The sequence below is a fragment of the Trichoderma gamsii genome (assembly GCF_001481775.2).
Source record: "Trichoderma gamsii strain T6085 chromosome Unknown Scaffold_19.2, whole genome shotgun sequence".
NCBI classification, from domain to species: Eukaryota; Fungi; Ascomycota; class Sordariomycetes; order Hypocreales; family Hypocreaceae; genus Trichoderma; species Trichoderma gamsii.
In genome coordinates, this window is record NW_020171356.1 from 392841 (window position 1) to 411816 (window position 18976).

Sequence of the window (18976 nt, forward strand, 5' to 3'; positions counted from 1 at the left end):
GTATTCGCTGGTGGAAAGCGACTACACGCATCGAGTATAGCCTCAGAACGACAGAAACGTGCCGAGTGCTCGTCGTGAAGGCCTCATCTCGAAATCTTCACCGTTGAGATATCCCGTACGCTCTGGCCAAACGGCTAATCTGCTGTTAGTCGGCATGGCCTCTCAAGCTAGCGGCGGACCGTGCCATTGGTCTGTCTGTTGGCCTAGACGGCATTTGGTGTTGTTAATGCAGCTCCCGCACAGCTGACCCCGGCATGGGGAAGCGCAGCAAGGGCTCATGTCCAAGCCCAATGTTACCGCGGAAATGACACGACCCCTTCCATGGCTGTTATAAGTGCCGCTGCAATCGAGATTACCCAAAAAAATTGGGTTGCTTACCTTCCATCCCGTGCGAAGGTAACCTTTTTGAAAGTTCTCAAGCATCCTTCGCATGTCAATCATGGCCCCGCCCGAGGTTGCGACGACGATTCGGTACCGCCCACTGGATCGGTCCGGAAACGAGGTGCGCCTGCTCGAGCTGCAGCCGCCGACGACCAACGACATCAGCGAGCGCGTCGTGTGCCGCCTGGTGCACGAGAAGCTAAGTGATGCGTCAAACTTCATCGGCCTCTCGGCCCTATACGGCGACATCAACGCCACCGAGACGATCTTGCTCAACGGCGCCAGCATCACCATCCCGAGCCACCTCGCCCAGGCGCTGCAGTACATGCGAGTCGTCTTCCTGGCGGCGTCGCTGCCGACTCCAGATGCCTCGACCACTGATCTCCCGGGCCCGGGCTCGATGCCACCGCCGCCGCTGCCCACGCCGCCCAAGAAGGCCCCTGGCTGGCTGCGGTCTCTCCTGAAGGGCGTTCGACAGATGCTCGCCGAACCGGGCGTGCCCAAGGGCTCACCGCCTCTGCGCATATGGCTCGATCTCCTGTGCATCAACCCGCGCGACGCGCGTGAGGAGGCCGAGCGGCGGGCACACATGGCGAAGGCGTACCACCACGCCAAGATGGTCGTCGGCTGGCTGGGCGAGAAGGACCCGACGTCTGATCTCGCCATTGAGATCATCAAGGCCTGGGACAAGGTGATGCCGCGCACCTTTGGCGAGCCGGGCGACCGCGAGGCCCATCCTGAGAATTATGCCCCTTTTATGAAGTGGATGGCCCCCGTGGCGCACCTAAGCGACATCCCCGAGGGCATCAAAGACCCTCGCGACGTGCCGGCCTACGTGGCAATCTCTGGATTTTTAAACCGACCCTACTTTCGCAACTCTTGGATCCTCGACGACATGTCCAAGGCGCGCTTCCCGGCCTTTCTGCTGGGCGACGACATTGTGTCCTGGATGCAGATCTTGCGGCTCAACCGCGCCAACGAGGAGATTCGCGATAATGGCGCCGAAATGTTCCCCGACGAACTTCGCCCGCTGCTGGAATATCTGCCGCTGGGCAGCGTGTACGCCTTCTTGAAGGACTTTGATAACCGGCAGAGGATGGAGGGCGGTACGCCGGCGATGCTTACCGCCACGAGCTCTATTAGAAGTTCGTCTTCCATGACGGGCATACGGACAAGGTCAAGGCAATAAAACGACAAGAAGCAAAAAAAAAAAAAGTTTCTATCGCTGTCTTGGTTTTTTTTTCTTTTTGAATGCCCTTTTCTTCTGTTTTGGGACATCTTTTGTTGCGGTATCATTAAACAAAGGCGTGAGAAAGTTGGAAAGAATTTTTTTGTTTGTTTTTGAGAATGATATCATCTGAGTTTTTATTTATATATAAAGGGAATGCTAAATGGGGCTTTATCTTTCTTTTCTTTTTAACTACACTCTTCATCTATCTATAATAACGCGAGATAGTCTTTCTTCAGCGAGTTGTTTTTGTCTCTGTTATTGTTAATTTTGTATCGATTGTCTTTTTTTTTTTTTTTTTTGTTATGCAGGGAGGAATAGGGGTACGATTATGATCTGCGATATACTAGTGGCTTCTAGATTTTTCAGTCCGTGTAAGCGCGCCGCGAGGCATACGCGTGTCATTTCAATATGATGAGCTTTTCTGAACGTTTCTTGCTGTGTAATACATTCGATTAAAGGACGAGCCTAATTGGTAGTATGTACATGATTGACTTGCATGCCCGTAATACGTGTACTCATCCCGCGCGGGAAGTCTTTTGTCTCGCGTTTTCGAGGAATTGCCATATTTGGCAAGTAAATTGTTCCTATTGCCCGAACGCGGGAAATTAAACGAATGCTTAGTCACCAAGGGTACCGGACAGGCGGTACGGGGCAGGGCGCTATGCGGTAGCGCTGTTATGCGGTGGCGCCTTTGGGAATTGGCATAGGGGGGGCGATATAGTTCTATGCTTGGCGTATAGTAAGTTGCTAGTACTTCCTTATAAGGTTCATGTTCTTCTAGAAGTGGACTATAAGCCTTCTTGTCAGAGGCACTGGAAGATCCACGCCGGTGACTCAACTACCTGGAAAAGTGGCACGGTGGCTGTAAAAGGAGGGAAAAAAAACTTGTTATACGTTTGCGGACTGTTTGTAAAGTTACACATTACGCCAACTACATTAAATACGGCATGTTAATACGAATAGCAGTATGTTCAAATCTTACATTAAATCCCTCCCTTTTCATAGAAAGTTCTTCTTTTCTTCTTTTTATTCATTTTACGCCCAGTCTTCTAGCTGATGAGGCTGGAGCCTTACGCTGCTCTAGCATATCCCGTTCAACTATTCGAAGCCCACTGCTCGCTATCCATATGGCAATGGAGCTAAACTCCCACCAGTTAAGACTAGCCAAGGATTTTGGTCGTCCTTATAGCGATATCACACGAGAGGAGAAGCTTTTATACCTCCGACGGATTCTAGAAATCGACCATCGCGGCCTTATGTTTGTCTATTCTGCTTGGCGCACTTACGAGCCTCTCATCGACCAGCCTTTGCCTGCTATGCAAAAATACGACTTTGCTGACATATGTAACAAGACGGTTCCGATTTATTTTTTTAGATACCATTGTCGATTCGCAGGCACTATTTTCAACTATATATATCGACGATGGTTCAAGCCCTTTCAGAACGAGATTGAACACGGACGTTTTTTGACTAAATATATTGCTCCAATACATGCAAAAGATCGTTCTCAGCAAATCCTGGCCTCTGTAGAATGTTTTATCGCTCTACACAAGGCCGTCTGCACAGAAGTTTATGCACGACGCGAAGAGTACACGGCGGCGATCGCCTCAAAACCGAATCACATGAATATTTTTGAAGACCCCCGGAATTATGTTCTCCAGCCACCATTTGAAGCTCTGATTCTCATCATAAATCCCGAACATTGGACTGGAGAAGACTCAACTGCAATAGGAAAGCTTCCCGTTACTATGGCGCGCACTGGAGTGGAAACTGGACTGAGCTCGCCTATCACGTTCGAGTCAATCGTTGATAAGATTGACGAGTATATTGGTGAAAATGCAGTGAAAACAACATTGGAGACTGCCATTACTTTCGTGATGGAACTGGAAGCTCGCGAAACAAAGGTATTTGGTCTTCAACCCGACCCCGTTACCTCATGGGATCCAGATTATTCTTGTCTCCAATGGCGAGATATTATGCCGTATGACCAGCTGATTGGGCCTTCTACTCGGTTTGTGGATGTTGAAAATATCCCACGGAGCTTGCAGCAGCTGCAACGAAACGGTAGAGACTGGGATGAACAATATGCAGACGTTGAGGAACGAGAGGCTCGGCAATATATTGAATGGATGTGCTGAATGGAGTTTGAAGCAGCTGTCTATCAACTAGCAAGCTCAGAACTCTTACATAGGTACACATATTTAACACTTTCTGGACCGAAGCTAGAAGATCTTGATGTTCTATACTCATGTCTTTTGGATAGTATGGGATTTATGAGTTGGAAAGGATTGCAGATTACAGATCCTTGATGTGGCAGCAAACAGCTTGCAACATTTTGCGAGACATGGAAATCTATGTCCCAGATAAAAAATTTTGTTAGTATAGGCATCAGGCCTATAGATCGTTGGAAGTATACCCTTGTAATTCAACTGGTCAACTGCAGATTATATTTTGGACGTGCCCAAGGTCTCATATATAGCCGAAGCTAGTGTCTCCGGTGCAGACGAGCGAGAAAGCTTGTTCAAATGCCGCCGTTCCTTTCTGGATAACGGTCGATCCGGCGGGGGGAGGGATGGTGGAGGCGACTGCTGAGGAGGAGGGGGGACCTCGTCCAGGATCCAACAAAACGCCGGCAGCCCGCCAAGGGCAACGATGTGGGCGCGAGAAATGCAATGTTTTTCCGTCCAAACATGTCTGGGTAATCACCCAATATCCTCGCCGGGCCTTTCCCATGGACTGTGCCCAAAAGGGCAAAAAACTGATCTTCCCCGGTCGCAAGGTTGATTTCTCTCGGCTGGTTCCCTTGAATGGCCCTGATAACATGGCCGGTAATCTAAGGAAATTCATTATTATTATGAAAACCTAGGTAGCTGCTTAGACTTGAGAATACATACAGGATTTGGGATAGTGATACGCCAAATTGCCTGAAGGCTGCGCAAGTCTCCGTGGTGGCCTCGAAAAAAACATTGTGCCATCAAATCGGACCAAAACATTCTGTTCGGAGAGCCTGCTTTCGCCAACTCTAATGACGTAATTATTCAAGCGAAGAATGACTTTGCCATCTTTGTGTACGTAGTTCTGGTACGGCGTCTCGGGACTTGTCGATCCAGAATTGGCGGCTTGGACAAATATACAATCTTTACTTGGATGGCCGGCTTTCTGCGTATCGGCTTGTATCTTTTTTGATGGCTTACATGGCTCCGAAGGAAGATCTAAGCCCAAAGGATTAAGCAGAAAGTGACTGAACTGGAAAATATGAGGATGATGATGATGGAAAACTTGACCAGAAGCGAGCTGAGGAGGAAACGGCTAAGCGTAGCAGCAGTAGCAGCAGTAGCAGTAGTAGCAGTAGTAGCAGTAGTAGCAGTAGTAGCAGTAGTAGCAGTAGTAGCAGTAGTAGCAGTAGTAGCAGTAGTAGCATTTTTAGGTGTCTGTCTCGTTTAGAAAATAATTTATTACGCTTCTGGTTCCTCCTCATCTTAGGCAACTTTATTGAATTCACCTCTATATTTTCTTCCTCCTTAGTGTCTTTCTTGTATAGTTCCTTGTTGGCATTTAGTAGTACCGACCTCCCCATTATTGTCAATCTTATTACAGTCGTTCTAAATCTCTATTTTTCCATTATCAATCTTACTAATTCATCCTTCTCGCCACTGTGGGAGACCATTTCCTTGAATATTCCACCCTCTATTTCCAGTAGCTCCTTAGGAGTGCCGAATTCCGCATCGACACCATCTTTAAGCACCAATATCCGGTCGAAATCGACCACTGTACTCAGGCGATGCGCGATAACTAACAGCGTCGAGTCGGAAAATTCTTGACGTATCGACTGCTGGATCAGTCTATCAGTCTCCATATCCACAGCCGAAGTCGCCTCGTCCAACAGCAAGACCTTTGGACGTGAAAGAATTGCACGTGCAATGCAAAGCAGCTGCTTCTGGCCGTGTGAAAGGTTGGAACCGCCAGATGCAACGGGAGAGGACAGTGTCAAAGAAGAATTCGTGTCTGAACTGATGGTGGCACTGGAAGATGGAATTACATCCTCGCTATTTGATTCGCCAACTGGCGTGCCAGGGCTCGAAGGAACGAGATGGGATCGCACCAAGGCTTTCTGGAGTTCATATTCGGTGAACTGGTTAAAAGGGTCGAGATTCGAGCGAATGGTGCCCGAGAAGAGGAAAGGATCTTGTGGGATGATGGCCAGGCGCGTACGCAAGTCGGAGAGCTTGATTTTGGAAATATCAATGCCGTCAATCGTAATGCTGCCTGATCGAGTGTGAAGGAAGCGGAAAAGGGCGAGCGACAAGGTGGATTTTCCTGGTTCATGTTAGCATAGGCTACTTGCTTTGTGGATGCATATAAATAAGACTTACCTCCACCTGTTCTGCCGACGATTCCAATTCTTTGGTTCCTTTCGGCAGTAAAGCTCAACCCCTTGAGAACAGAGGGCAAGCCTTCGGCATATCCAACTTCCAGCTTCTCGACTTCTATCCTTCCTTCTTCAGGCCAACTTGCCCGCACATCCTCACCACCCTGTTCTTCAATTTCCAGATCTGTGTACTCAAAGATTCGCTCAGTTGCGTTCATATCAAGCTCGGTTTGAGTGGAAACAGAGATACCCCAGTTGATATAGTGGCCAAAGCTCAGCGCAAATGAGAGGACAAAACCGGCCAAACTAGCATCAATCTTTGGCGTGGTAACAACGAGAACACCAACGACGGCAGAAAACATGGAAGCTGTAATGCCGATGCGAATCATAAGCCACATTCGGAAAGCCGAGATATACCAGGTGCAAGCTGCCCAGTCGTCGATAAGGGTGAACATCCTGCCGGTGAATTCGGATGACTTGGAGAATGCCCGGATGGTTGACAGACCGCTGAGAGAGGATGCGAAATGCGATATGACTGGGGACTTGTTGGTAGACTCGAGTCTCTTGATAGTTCGTGCTGCAGCCATGTACTTTTGAGCGTAGAGAGCGCAGATTGCTAGGAGGATAATCGCAATAATGATCATGTATGCCGAAACAAAGACACCAGCCACCAAAACACCGACAATGTCCCACATTACATTGGCAAAATAGTAAAAGTTAGTAGCCAATGAAGCGTCCATGCTCGTGAAGTCTCCTGTGAATCTGTTTAGGATTCTTCCCGTAGGCACAGTATCCAGCCATCGAAGTGGTGCTCGGAGTACACTGCGCAATATGCCCTGGAAGATTCGTCGTGACGCACGGAGTGAGCCGAGATAGACACAGTACAGACGGCTAACAGAAACAATCACCGATACGAGCGATATAGCGCAATAGATTCCTAGATAGAACCAAAGGCTTCTGATTTGGGCCTCTGATTGAATACCTGCAGTTGCATCTGTTGAGTTGAAGTAGCTTGCTGGTCGAGCAAACAGCTGTGTCTGCAGTCTCTCCTGGTAATGATATGACACGTGCGGTGAGAAAGTAGTAGCAGCGGCTTCTTCGTGATCACCAGCCCAGACTTTGATCCAATAGGTGCGACCAAGTGTGAAACTTTGAGCCAAGGCATATAGCAGCACAAGAAAAGCGCCAAGAGTATATCCGCTGAACGATTTGAGGTAGCCAACATAGACAGCCGTTTTGACTCTTCCAGTCTCTCGTTTCTCGTCCTCGACAAGCTTCTTGGGTGCCTTCTTAGCGGGCGCAGGAGTCTCTGAAGGTTGACCGTTTGTCTTCACTATCGCTGCATCGATATCTTCCTGTTCGTCTTCGGGCTCCGCGGCATCATTGGCTTCGATGATTTGGTTCAAGACCTTGGTGCGTCGCAGTTCCTCCACTAACCCTGCATGTTCGACAAGTCCAGAGGCTGAGAGATGAACAGCGTAATCCGCACGCGGTAGGCAGAGCGAAGTGTGGTGAGTAACCAGGATTCGAGTTCTTCCTTTTGCAAGATCACCCAAGAGAGCATTCGCAAAGACGTCCTTTCCAACGTGCGCATCGAGAGCACTGAACACATCGTCGATGATCATGATGCCCGCTCTGGAGTATAAAGCTCGTGCCAACGTCAATCGCCATTTCTGTCCACCACTGAGTGTGATTCCTTGAGCTCCGACTTCGGTTTCGTCGCCATCTTCGAATAGAGAGAGGTCTTGGGCAAGAGCGCAAGCTTCAAGAACCTTTTGATATCTAACAGGGTCAAACGGAAGGCCAAAAAGCACATTACCCTTAATGGTAGCATTCTCAATCCATGGAGTTTGGGAGATGAAGCAGATTGCGTCGGGGATGATCCAGTTGGCGGGAGTTGCTTTACTGTCGAATCGCTGCTCTGGAGGAGGCGCTTTCGGAACCTGTATATAGCCACCGAGAACTTCAGCTTCGCCGAGAATCGCAGCCAAGAGCAGGGACTTTCCAGATCCAGTAGGTCCCGAAATTACGCTTAGACCACTGCTGGGGAAATTTAGGTTGAGCTTTCGCAGAGCAAACTGGTCCTCCGACGGGCCATCCGAGCCAAAAGGAAAGGTGATGGTAGCGTTGCTGAACGATATCGCAGCGCCTGGGTGAACGTTGTCGGCTTTATCAGGCATGCGGAAGAACTTGTCAATTCTGTCGCAGCTGACTTTGGCATTGATAGCTGTAACCAACAACAGCGGGATGTGCTCCACGATGCCTTCAAGAATTCTGAAGAGCGTAATCGCCGTGAAGGCAACCGAAGGTAACAGGATCCCGTTGATGTACGAGTACGTCGCCAAAGACAAAGCAGTTATAACGATAGGTGTGAGTTCTGAAGCAAAGGCCATGTAAATGTTGTCGAGTCGCGTCTTCCAAAGCATTGAAAGCTCTTTTTCACGCACACTCTCGATCTTCTCCGTCCATTGGGTTTCAATCGCAGAAAACTTGATCTGTCGAATTCCGCTCAGAGCTTCTGTAGTGACAGCGGCTCTCTCATCGCGAAGTTTCATTAGAACTTTCTGGTTTTTGCCGTAGACCGCTGCGAGAGCTTTATTGATGGGGAAGAGGATCAATATTCCTAGCATTCCTGCAGCCAGACTTTGCCAACCGACAAGATGGAGTAGAAACGCAACGATTATAATGAATTGTCCTGCACAATTTACGTACTGTGCGCTTTGGGATCCGAATCTCGCAATGGCATCACAGTCGACTGAGAACATGTTGACGATATCCTGCTGGGATTTTGAAGTTGGCTGGCCGTCTTGTTCCTCTGTATCGTCGGATTCCTCAGCGCTTGCCTCCGAAGACTCCTGAAACACACGATTAGCTTGGATTATAATTCATCCTTGTATGCGTTGTATTTCAGGAATAGGGTTGTCATGCTCTGTTAGATGACGGAGTCCTCTCTTACCTTCTTGGGAACATGAAGTGAGTCCTCGATCCTCATCAGCTTTTCGTACATCAGCCCGGTCAAAGTTGATCTCAGAGGAATAACCATATCTAAGCAAAGGTCAATAACAGCTCTAAGAAATCGACAGAAAAGACCAGAAAGATCTCTTACCAGCCATCTCCGACCACATGACTCTGGAGTCGACTAAGCGTGAACTAATTGTAGCGATGACAATAGCAGCTACCCATTTCCACGCAACCGGGTCAATAACTCCACTGTCGCTGCGCGTCTCCAGGTATCGAAGCAGCTGTAAATTCGCAAAGGCGGGGGCAACATCGAAAAAGTTTGTGAAGAGAATCATGGACCACTGGTAAAGGAATGTCCATCGATACTTCCAAGTAATGTGCGCCCACAGAGGAAGCTTATCTGCCCGGAAAATTATCCGCTTAAAGTCTGCCGTGGAGTTTTCCGATCTCGTAACGTGGTCCATGGACGGCATGTCTGAGTTCTCAAACTTCTCTGTGCCAGCGGCGTTGAGCATTCCCAAGCTCCAGCTGAAGCTGTATCTCTCCCAGAGAGTGCCTGTAAACAGCGAATCGACAACTTTTCCATTTGGACGGAAGACCTCTGGACGTCTTCGGATTAACCAGACCGTTGCAAACAAAGCCAGTGATGCGGCAATTTGGATTCCCTCTAAAATTGCAGTAACAAAAAGTCCATCGCGGTAGCCGTAGTTGAGGCCGTTGACTTCATATAGATTCAAAGATGCTATAGCAGTAATTGACACACATGAATAGAGACTTGAAGCAGCGGTGTTGAACCTCGCCACTGGTGCAACTTCTCTGGAAGCGACTACAAATTGCAAAAGCATAAGAATCTAGAGGGTATCAGCTTCAAGCTTAAAATGTGCTACCCGTTGCGACTTACCCAGGCAGGCACCAGTAAAGTTATCCCCAAAAGGGGCACTGCTGAACGTGAAAAGTCGAATCCTTGCTGGACAGCTGTGAAAATTGCATCTGCAACCGAAACTGCAACTGCTAGCAGAGTGATGATGAAAATCGCGATAAACTGGCGCTTGTTCGAAAACCGAGCCGCTGATTCTTCACTCGCCACTCCATCATCGTCTTCGTATGTGATGCCATCTTGGTTCAGATTCTTGGCGTTTCGGTTGCCAGTTACAAGCTTTCGAATAAACGGAATAGACAGCAGTGCGATCAAAATCGCCAAGCCCGAGGCCCAATAGTCTGGCTGGTAAAGCGATCCCATCGCGTACCCAGTTGTTTGCCTCGCAGCCTCGCGATTTGCAAAGACTACTCACTGGAGTTGACAACAGGAATGGCTTGGCATTGAGATCTTTAAACCAAAGAACGAACGAATTGATAAGTCGGGAATAGAGGCGTAATAGCGGGACCCAGTGCCACGCGCCCGCTAAGAGTTCGCCGTCGGTGTGTGAGTCAATGGGGCCAATCTAGCTGAATGAGGAAGGGACTTTTGTGAGCCTGGTTCCTCCAATCGTTAGCCCCTTGCTGCCTGGGGCTCTTTATGGAGTGAATGATCCTGCTAATGGTCCTAATTCGGGGTATTATTGCTCCTGCATTACGGATATAGTAGTAGGTATTCCCTACATGTGGAAATCTCACCTGTTAATCTGCTTCGTGATCCATAGCGATACGGGAATGAAAGTCGAGCGGTCCATGATTCAAGCAAGTGTGACTACAAGGTGGGCTTCCCCGGACCTAGTAAAGGAGGCCCAAGCGTTAGCGAAGATACGATTATAAAGCGAGGCATTACTTTGCTATCTACGGACTATCAACCCTAGTGATTCATCAACTTGTGGCTCTGCCAATCGGACCGCGACGCTTATACGGGCTCTAATTGGAGGCGAGGAACTCCGCGAGTTACCGCCTAGACGGTTCCGAGTAGCAGTCAGTGCTAATGCTCCCGAGTCTTCGTTTTCCTCGCTTTCCTAAATAGGCAATCGGCTTAATCTGTTACCAAGCGCTTGGATCTGATACGTGACTCAGCGCGCAGCTTACATGTGATTCTGCTTTATCAGGGGCATCAGTAGCATCAGTGACTCACGCTATAGCTGGAATGCTCGATAACGAGATTGGGGTGCTGGATTACTTTCCCCTAGATTTCTTCATACAGAGAGCGTAGACGAACTGCCATTAGGTCAGATCTTGGATCGGCTCTTCTTGCTTCGAACCCAACGGGAAAGTACTTTCCAATTGTCCATACAATCTGCGCAATGATCCAGGATTTCTTTTTAGTAACCATTGAAAGATCTCGCAGAGAGTATTTGGAATGGCTGGCTAGTATCATGTTGGTCAAAACCGAATGTACCAGTGATTGAAATGCCACTATAGCATTCATCTACCTGATCACTTGATATTGAATCGCTTTGTTTAGTACTAATGTTGCATGCGATTGAAAGCATCTCGCTAATTGTTGTTCACAACAGATGTAGTACGCAGCTCCTGCGGTGGACCAACTTCTTTGAAGGCTGCCTGTGCAATGGCGAGCCCGCTGTGTACGGCTCGCCTCGAACTACGGTCTAGGAAGATACGAAAGTGCTTTTGATCACAAAAATAGCAAATCCTAGTGTACAGAGTATTTGATTAGATGCCACTATAACGCTAATCGGGCAACTGGTGATCAGTAGAAGTGCGACCTAAATGCCTGTGACAGAGCTCTCTAGGACCTTGTGCCGCAACCAACTTGTGCCATCTTCTTCCTGAGCAGCAGATGTCTGGTGTCTTTAAGTATTGGCGACAAGATTGCCCATGGTTCGCTCCATCAGTGTTTCCCTCTCTTTTGATCGCTTGGTACAGGTCCTTGAATACTGGGTTGGCGGACCGACTACGATGCTGTGATTATAAGGTATATGTAAAGAGATACTTTTTGTATTTCATTTTAGTTGTATCCCCTCTCATTTCCTATTTGAACCCAACTGTTACCGAAATTGGTGGCGGTGGATCCACTTCTCCTGGCGGCGTATCTAGGTATATCGCGGGAGCGGTGCATCTGGAGCTTTACTCGGCGGCTTATCATCTGATGGCGCAAGCGGCATCAACAGTAACTGAACTAAAGGGCTAGCATGTCATACAGACAGGTGAAAGATATGCTGTAGCAACATCGTTATGACGAAGAAAGCTTTCGGATCTGGCGGATGCACTTGCGGCGTAATGAGATTCTCCTTCTCATTGTCTTAAGAGAGTGTTATTATAAGATGGACGATATGCGCACAATTGACATCAACATTCTACTGGTATAAATCTCCAAACTCTAGTTCCGATTACAGCCTCTACTCTCGACAAAACCTGCCCTTGAACAATATCAGTCGCCTTCAAAGACCCAGCAATAGGACCGAAAATGCATCTCGTGACTGATTTCGCGGTGAAGGAGAAGTATACATACCATGAAGGATTTGGAAATCACTCTAGGTGAGTTAAACATCAGTCGGGTAGCGGGAAAAGATACAATTCCTGACCCTTCTATCATAGATCCGAAGCAGTTCTCGGTGCGGTTCCGGTACCAGATGCCCACGCACAATGTCCTCCTCTGGGATTGCGTACAGAGAAAATGTCTGGCACGTCGATGGTAGGCCCGTGGGCACATAACCTATATTCATACATGTATCGAGTCTAAGCCTCCTATATCCACTAGCAATTCACCGCGTGGAATCACAATCTTGAATACGGCAATCCACCACCGGCGACCAACCTTGATCCAAATTCTATCACTTGGGCATCGTTCCCGTGGCAGGCCAAGGGAGATTGGTTAGCCTAGCGCCTGGTGGGACGTAATGGTGACCCGCAGCAGAAAAAGGGCCTCGTCATCTGGCTTTTTAATGTACACAAAAATATGGATGAGCAAACAGTCTTCAGCAGTCTGGAAGGCGAAGCTCTCGTTGTTCCGCAGTCCGGAGCCCTCGATATCACGACTGAACTTGGCAAGATTCTGGTGAGGCAGAACGAAATAACGGTAATTCCACGCGGTATCAAATACCGTGTGACGCTGCCAGAAGGGAAGCCATGCCGAGGGTATATGTGCGAACTCTTTCAGGGACATTTCCGACTCCCTGAGCTTGGCGTCATTGGAACGACTGGTCTGGCCACCTCTTACGACTTTCACATTCCGAAAGCATCATTCTAAGGTGGAGTGGAACAGGGACCCACTGGAGAGCAGATTGCCGTTGCCAACAATAGATCAGGCGATTGGACCATCGTTTTCACGCCTAAACATCAAGTTATGGGGCTGTTCTCAACCCAGGACTCCTGTCAACGTCGTTGCCTGGCAAGGTACACTCTATCCGTACACATATGATCTGGCTCGCGTGGATACCATAGCCAACATCCGTTATGGCCACGCCGATCTCTCGGTGTTTGTTGTGTTGACGGTTCCTTCATTCGGAAAAGCGCCTGGCACTGCCGTCGTTGACTTTGCGTGTGTTGGGCCTCACTGGCAAATGGTAGAAAACACTTTTCCAGTACCATGGTACCATCGCAACGCCATGCAAGAGTTCGTTTTTGGCATCAATAACAACCAACGTGAAGACTCTCCGCTTAACCACCTTGAACCTGAATACGGTCCTGTGGCAGCTTTTCTCAACGGGGCGATGGCAACACACGGCCCCGGAGAGGAGCTTTACTAGGCGCTGAAAGCATCGGACACAAATAAGCCTTTGATGGTGCACGATGGCGGCTTCTCGTCTGGACTGTTTGAGTTTGAGTGCCCTCTTTTCTTGACCGATTGGGCTGCTGAGGCTGGAGAAAGGAACTCGAAGACTCAGTTGGAGGATATCTTTAAGGAGTATCAGAGTGAACGCAGTTGAGAATAGTGCGTTTGCTCAATTCCAAATTGTATAGAGAATTATGATAGTTTTGTTTACTTTGAAAAGACAACTCGAAATAGACATTTCTATAACTGCCTGTGTATTAGGAGCTTCATGCGAGCGATGGCGTAGATAACTCTAGTTTTTATGTCCATAAGTCAGACATTGTATTCCGTTCTTCCTCTTTCATAGCTGGTAGCACCTATAATCTGGCACGGGAGGCAATTAGAGGCGGGCATTTGTATGACGCAGTTGAATTCGGCTCTAGTTGAAATGAATATAGCCTGTGCGTCAGATGTTCAATATTTTAACATCTTGGAAACTATATCGCTATTCTATTTGAGATGATATGCTAGACTATGTTTTGCTACGCTTATGCGCGCTGTGATCATTTTACATACACAGTTGTTGCACAGACGCCCAGCTTACTAACTACCTCAACATTGCCTTGCAGCCTTCATTATTGCTTTTCTTTGGCCTCTTTTAGCTTTTCCAAGCCTCCAAACCCATTCAAATCTGTTTCAAAATCCGGGCGCTTCAGTTCCATAACCTGTGTAGTTCTGCCGTACATATTACCACCCAGTCTACTCATTGGACGTAATACCTGGTTATCAGTTAGCAAAATGATTCATTTCAGGTGAACAGGGTAAGAACTCATTCCAACCAATGGACAGAATGAATAAGAAAGCTGCAGATGAAGGGCTGGACAAGCAGACAAGGTGGGCAAATGGTGAGACAAACCGTAAGATCCAGATGGTTCTTATCTTCATTGATAGCATCTTCTCTCGCCCAGAAGTATGAAACCTCAAGCAATACAAGGCAACCCGATTTCTTTCCAGGGTGGCTACGACTGGTGAACTCGCGAACGCTCTCAAGACGAGCCTCGATACTAAAAATTGACTCCTTGACTCGTGCGCACGACACAGTGTGGCAGTCGTACACAGGAGTCAAGCCAGCAATATCCCATTCAGAGACCCCGTAAGGAGTATTGATGCTTGTGGCGTTTACAGCCTCGATGAAGCCTTCACTGACGACGTTGACGACGCACTCCCTCGCCTGGATGAGGTTGAGCAGCGTATCTTTGGCTTCTTTTAATGAGCTCGTCAATCCGACTGCTAAGATTGGCGGGTCTATGTTGACCATCTGGAAGAAGCTCATCGGCGCCAAATTTTCGACTGTGCCATCAGGAGACCGCGTCGAGATGAGCGCAATGGGCCGCGGAACGACTCCACTCACAAGAAGCCTGTAGTTGTCCATTGCCTTGCGGTCTGGGGCAAAAGGGTCAATGGCAACATGTTTAGCAGTCGCCGCAGAGGCCGAAGCTCGTGCGTGCGTGTGGTTGGCGCCAGAGCCAAAGGTCCAGCCGGGCTCGGGATTTTGGACAAAGGTCGAGGCGGTCTCATCCCATGGCGGCCGTGATGCTAAATCGGATTTTTGTGTCTTGGGTCCATTGACGGCCTCAGTGGGTCGAGACTCGGCACTCATTGTGTAGAGATACTTGGGTGGATTAAAGGAAGAGATACGACCAAGACTTGCAATGTCACTTTTCTCAAGGTCTTGAAGTAAACAAAAGCTCAGTAGCGGATTTATATTCATCTAAAAGACATATTATTAAGCCTCTGTTACTCAGTAATTACTACGCAGCACTAATAACAAGAAAAAGTGGGGTTTTTGCTAGGTACTCCTGGTAATTTCCAAGTTACAAAAGTGCTGTTATAAAAATTGAATTATGGTTAAGCTTAGCACTATTAAGTCCTCAGAATCCCCAGACAATAACTCTGGAGATACCGAGTCAATCAATAGGGACGTCACCGGAAGGAAGCCAAGGAATCTGAACAGTGACGGTAATAAAATGTTTGTGTTATTACTTATAAAACTGCCCTTTTCATTTCGTCCATTTCACAAGTATTCTGCGCTAGAAATAGGGAAGAGGGCGGCCAGTGTACGTGAACGGGGACTAGATGCGAGTCACTCTATTTTTTTTCTAGATTATATTCCACCAATTCAAACATTAAGTTAAACATTGCTATTTAAAAAAGAAATATCAAGATTAAAATTACATAAAATAATTTTCGTATACATTTAATTATCTGGAGTATAATCCTTAATCGACATTCCCCGACCATCTAGCTTTTGCAGCTTATAAAAATTTTTAATATCCGTAATGTCACTTTGTTGCACTTGTGGGGGGAATTCATAACTCATTACTGAGTTCATATTTCTAGAACCATAAACCACTGCGCCGCCTTCGTAGCGGTCTGGATCTAGTGCAAACTCATGGCGCAGGCCAAGAGTATGTCCAAGCTCGTGCAAAAAGATATTTTTGAGTATATTGCGATACTTAGCCTCACACAACGCTGGCTTGTGTACGAACAGCGTATTCAATGGCTGTGAGTTGGGGAAAAATGCCGACGCTAGAACGGTTCCTTTATCGCCGCCATACTCTAGCACGAATGCAGCATCTTCGAGCTGGCTTACCCAAGCAAATTGAACACCTAGATCATAGCTGTTCCACTGCTGCGCCGCCTCCCAGAGACGTAGGGCCGCGTACTTTGCATCCCCCGGTTGAGGGTATCCTCCTGCATATGCGGCAAAGTTAACAGTCGATCCGTATTGCCAGCGCGGGATCTCTGTGAAAAGACCCACGAGTATAGACGCCACAGAGCTAGGGTCGAATCTCTCAGTTATGCAGTCGTAATGGTTATCGTAACCAACAGTGCCAGTGTCAAGCTCCTTAGGACCAGTAGCTTCACCCTGAAGAACCTCTTGAGGGTTAAGAACTTCAACATTTCTATCACGGAACTTTTTCTGGATAATTTCCACAGCAGCACATCGCTGGGACTTTTTAGATTGGGTGGTGTCAATGAGCGGTTGGTTGCTGCCCATAGTGAGAGGTTGAATGGTTTCTCTGGTGTTTGCTTGTGAAGATGGTAATACTTCCTCCGATGAATATGTTGGAGGCTTGGCAATGGTTCCACACCAGTCTATTGGCGTCTTTGGATCCGTACTGATATTTGTGAGTTTAATTCGAGCCTTGATAGAGGGAAGCAAGCTTAAGAACTGTCAGGTAATGAACTTTTGCGTATGAAGGTCTCGTATTTATAATCAAAATCTTTAGAGAGATACTAGTATTAAATAGGACATGCACTTCTTCGGCAACCAATTAATAATTGCAGCCAGCTGATACTAACGAGAGAATATCAAGGATGTAACTATGCTGTCATTTACATTCTTTATCATCATACTTACTACTCTTCTTTTATTAAAGCATTCAACATGGGGTATTATAGAGTGTCTAACGTTAAATAAAAACAAGAAAAGGTAAATATTAGTAAAAGATATACTTCCATAAATTACAATGATGTATTTGTGTTATCATTCAGAATTCCAAAGAGTATTTCTCTTGAGTAATAGTTAAATTATATTACATGAGATCAAACAACGCATTGTATTATTATTATTCATATTTCAGGCAGTATCTAAGTTTCAAATAGTATAAAGCATAATCACATAAAGTCCAAAGATATATTTGTGTTATATTGCATTCCAGGGAGCTTTTGAGTTTAATAAAAGTAAATTTATTAGGAAATATATTATATTTCAAGCATTTTATAGCACCTGATGTTACCAGCCCATATATAATTAGCTTTGGGACTATATTTATTACATGCCTATGTGTGTAAGAGACTGGCCCTATGGCGGCTGCGAATAGGCGTCTGTTATAATATTAATAAATCTAAAGAGGGAGTTTAGCTATTCTATCCTTATTATATATGTGTCTAATTAGGGTTACTACTAAGCTCTTATCGGGCCCTATCCGGGCCCGATCCAGGCCCGGGTCGGAGTGTAAATAAGACCTTATTATTGCTTGTTTGGGCGCAGCCCCAATCCATAACAACTTGTTATTAATAAAACGCTTATCCCCTCTTAATATGTGCTCTTGCATCCACTAAGAATATCTTTCCGCATGTGGAATAAGCCTCTGCTGCAGGATCCAATACTTTTTTTTAGTCGCGAGACAGTACAGTAAAAAACCTTACCAGTTAGTAAGACTTAGTATATCGTACAGCAATCTTGTTTCTATGTTAACAACTAGCTATCTAAGTTATTTAAATGAGCGTAGAGAAGTGACCTTATATATTCACTTGGAATATTTGGATTGTGGTGGCTTGTCAGGCTCGCTGGACGAGCTCATCGAGCGTTTGTTTGCAGGGGCTTTTATGTACTCGCCCTCCGATTAAGTAAGGCCTGTATGTAGAATTATATGCTCTTGATTATACAAAGTTAAAGGAATGCTTTTGAAAATTGATTTATTTAATATTTCTATAAAAATAAGTATGTATATGCCTTAAATGCAATGGAATGCTAGCAGCAACTAGTAGTAATTATTTTAGAAGTAAACTTAAGAAAACTTTATCCTTAGTATGAAAATCTATGTAACACTTTTTCTGTATTAGGTAGTAAGATATATTGCTTTACATTCTGTATAAAAAAGTTTACTTAGTAGCACTATCAAAATAAGTATAAGCTAAAAATGCAATGGAATGCTAGCAGCAACTAGTAGTAATTATTATAGAAGTAAACTTAAGAAAACTTTATCCTTAGTAAAAAAACCTAACACATTTTATCTATTGGGTAGTTAGATATATTGCTTTATATCCTATATTAAAAAGTTTATCTCAGCTATAGATTCCTAGCTCTCGAAGTCGCAAAGCAGAACATTTTCAATGAACTGATTACCGAATCTGATGCCACCGAAGTTCATGTCGGCACTCTCGAAAGGCAATTCTCCAAAGATCATGGTTTTAAATATGAGTGGAACGGCAATCAAACGAATTCGATCACTGGGCAACATGATCATGCCGACTTTGACGGCTTGCGCAGGTTTAAGAACTGGCAGGGTAACCGCAACTATCATTTTGTATTTGAGATTAACAAAACTCCAAAGAATTAAGTATCCATTTTCTTCGGATATTTTAAGTATACTAAATATAAAAAATAAAATATTTTTGCATTGACGATAGAGAATAATCATATCGGATTGTGATATCGCACTGATTGAGCTTTCTGGTCAATGGCAAACAGGTTGAGGCGGGACCGTGGAACTTGCCTTTCAAGAACTATTCGCAGATGGACATGGTCGGCTGGATCGTCAAACTGTCTAGAGTCTCCCTGCAGGGAGTATCCTATTCTAGAGTCAATAGGTATGTTCTGTTTACAAGA

General features: G+C 46.3%; 4 protein-coding genes across 4 annotated transcripts; 2 read left to right on the forward strand and 2 right to left on the reverse strand.

Moving 5' to 3' along the window:
* Positions 1 to 439: 439 nt before the first annotated feature.
* On the forward strand, positions 440 to 1570 carry TGAM01_v205917 (hypothetical protein; the record flags this gene model as incomplete). Its single annotated transcript, XM_018802989.2, has 1 exon — positions 440 to 1570. One exon carries the CDS (start codon positions 440 to 442, stop codon positions 1568 to 1570), a length of 1131 nt encoding a protein of 376 aa, XP_018663755.2.
* A 3652-nt stretch (positions 1571 to 5222) lies between these two features.
* On the reverse strand, positions 5223 to 10182 carry TGAM01_v205918 (ABC transporter; the record flags this gene model as incomplete). Its single annotated transcript, XM_018802988.1, has 5 exons — positions 5223 to 5929; positions 5986 to 8836; positions 8938 to 9026; positions 9088 to 9793; positions 9844 to 10182. 5 exons carry the CDS (start codon positions 10180 to 10182, stop codon positions 5223 to 5225), a joined length of 4692 nt encoding a protein of 1563 aa, XP_018663754.1.
* Positions 10183 to 12783: 2601 nt separating this feature from the next.
* TGAM01_v205919 (homogentisate 1,2-dioxygenase) lies at positions 12784 to 13573 on the forward strand (the record flags this gene model as incomplete). The annotated part of the gene is made up of 2 exons (XM_018802987.1): positions 12784 to 12962; positions 13192 to 13573. The coding sequence occupies 2 exons, from the start codon at positions 12784 to 12786 to the stop codon at positions 13571 to 13573; spliced, it is 561 nt and encodes a 186-aa protein (XP_018663753.1).
* A 640-nt stretch (positions 13574 to 14213) lies between these two features.
* Positions 14214 to 15238, reverse strand: TGAM01_v205920 (flavoprotein oxygenase; the record flags this gene model as incomplete). Its single annotated transcript, XM_018802986.1, has 2 exons — positions 14214 to 14357; positions 14495 to 15238. The coding sequence occupies 2 exons, from the start codon at positions 15236 to 15238 to the stop codon at positions 14214 to 14216; spliced, it is 888 nt and encodes a 295-aa protein (XP_018663752.1).
* Between the last annotated feature and the right edge of the window lie 3738 nt (positions 15239 to 18976).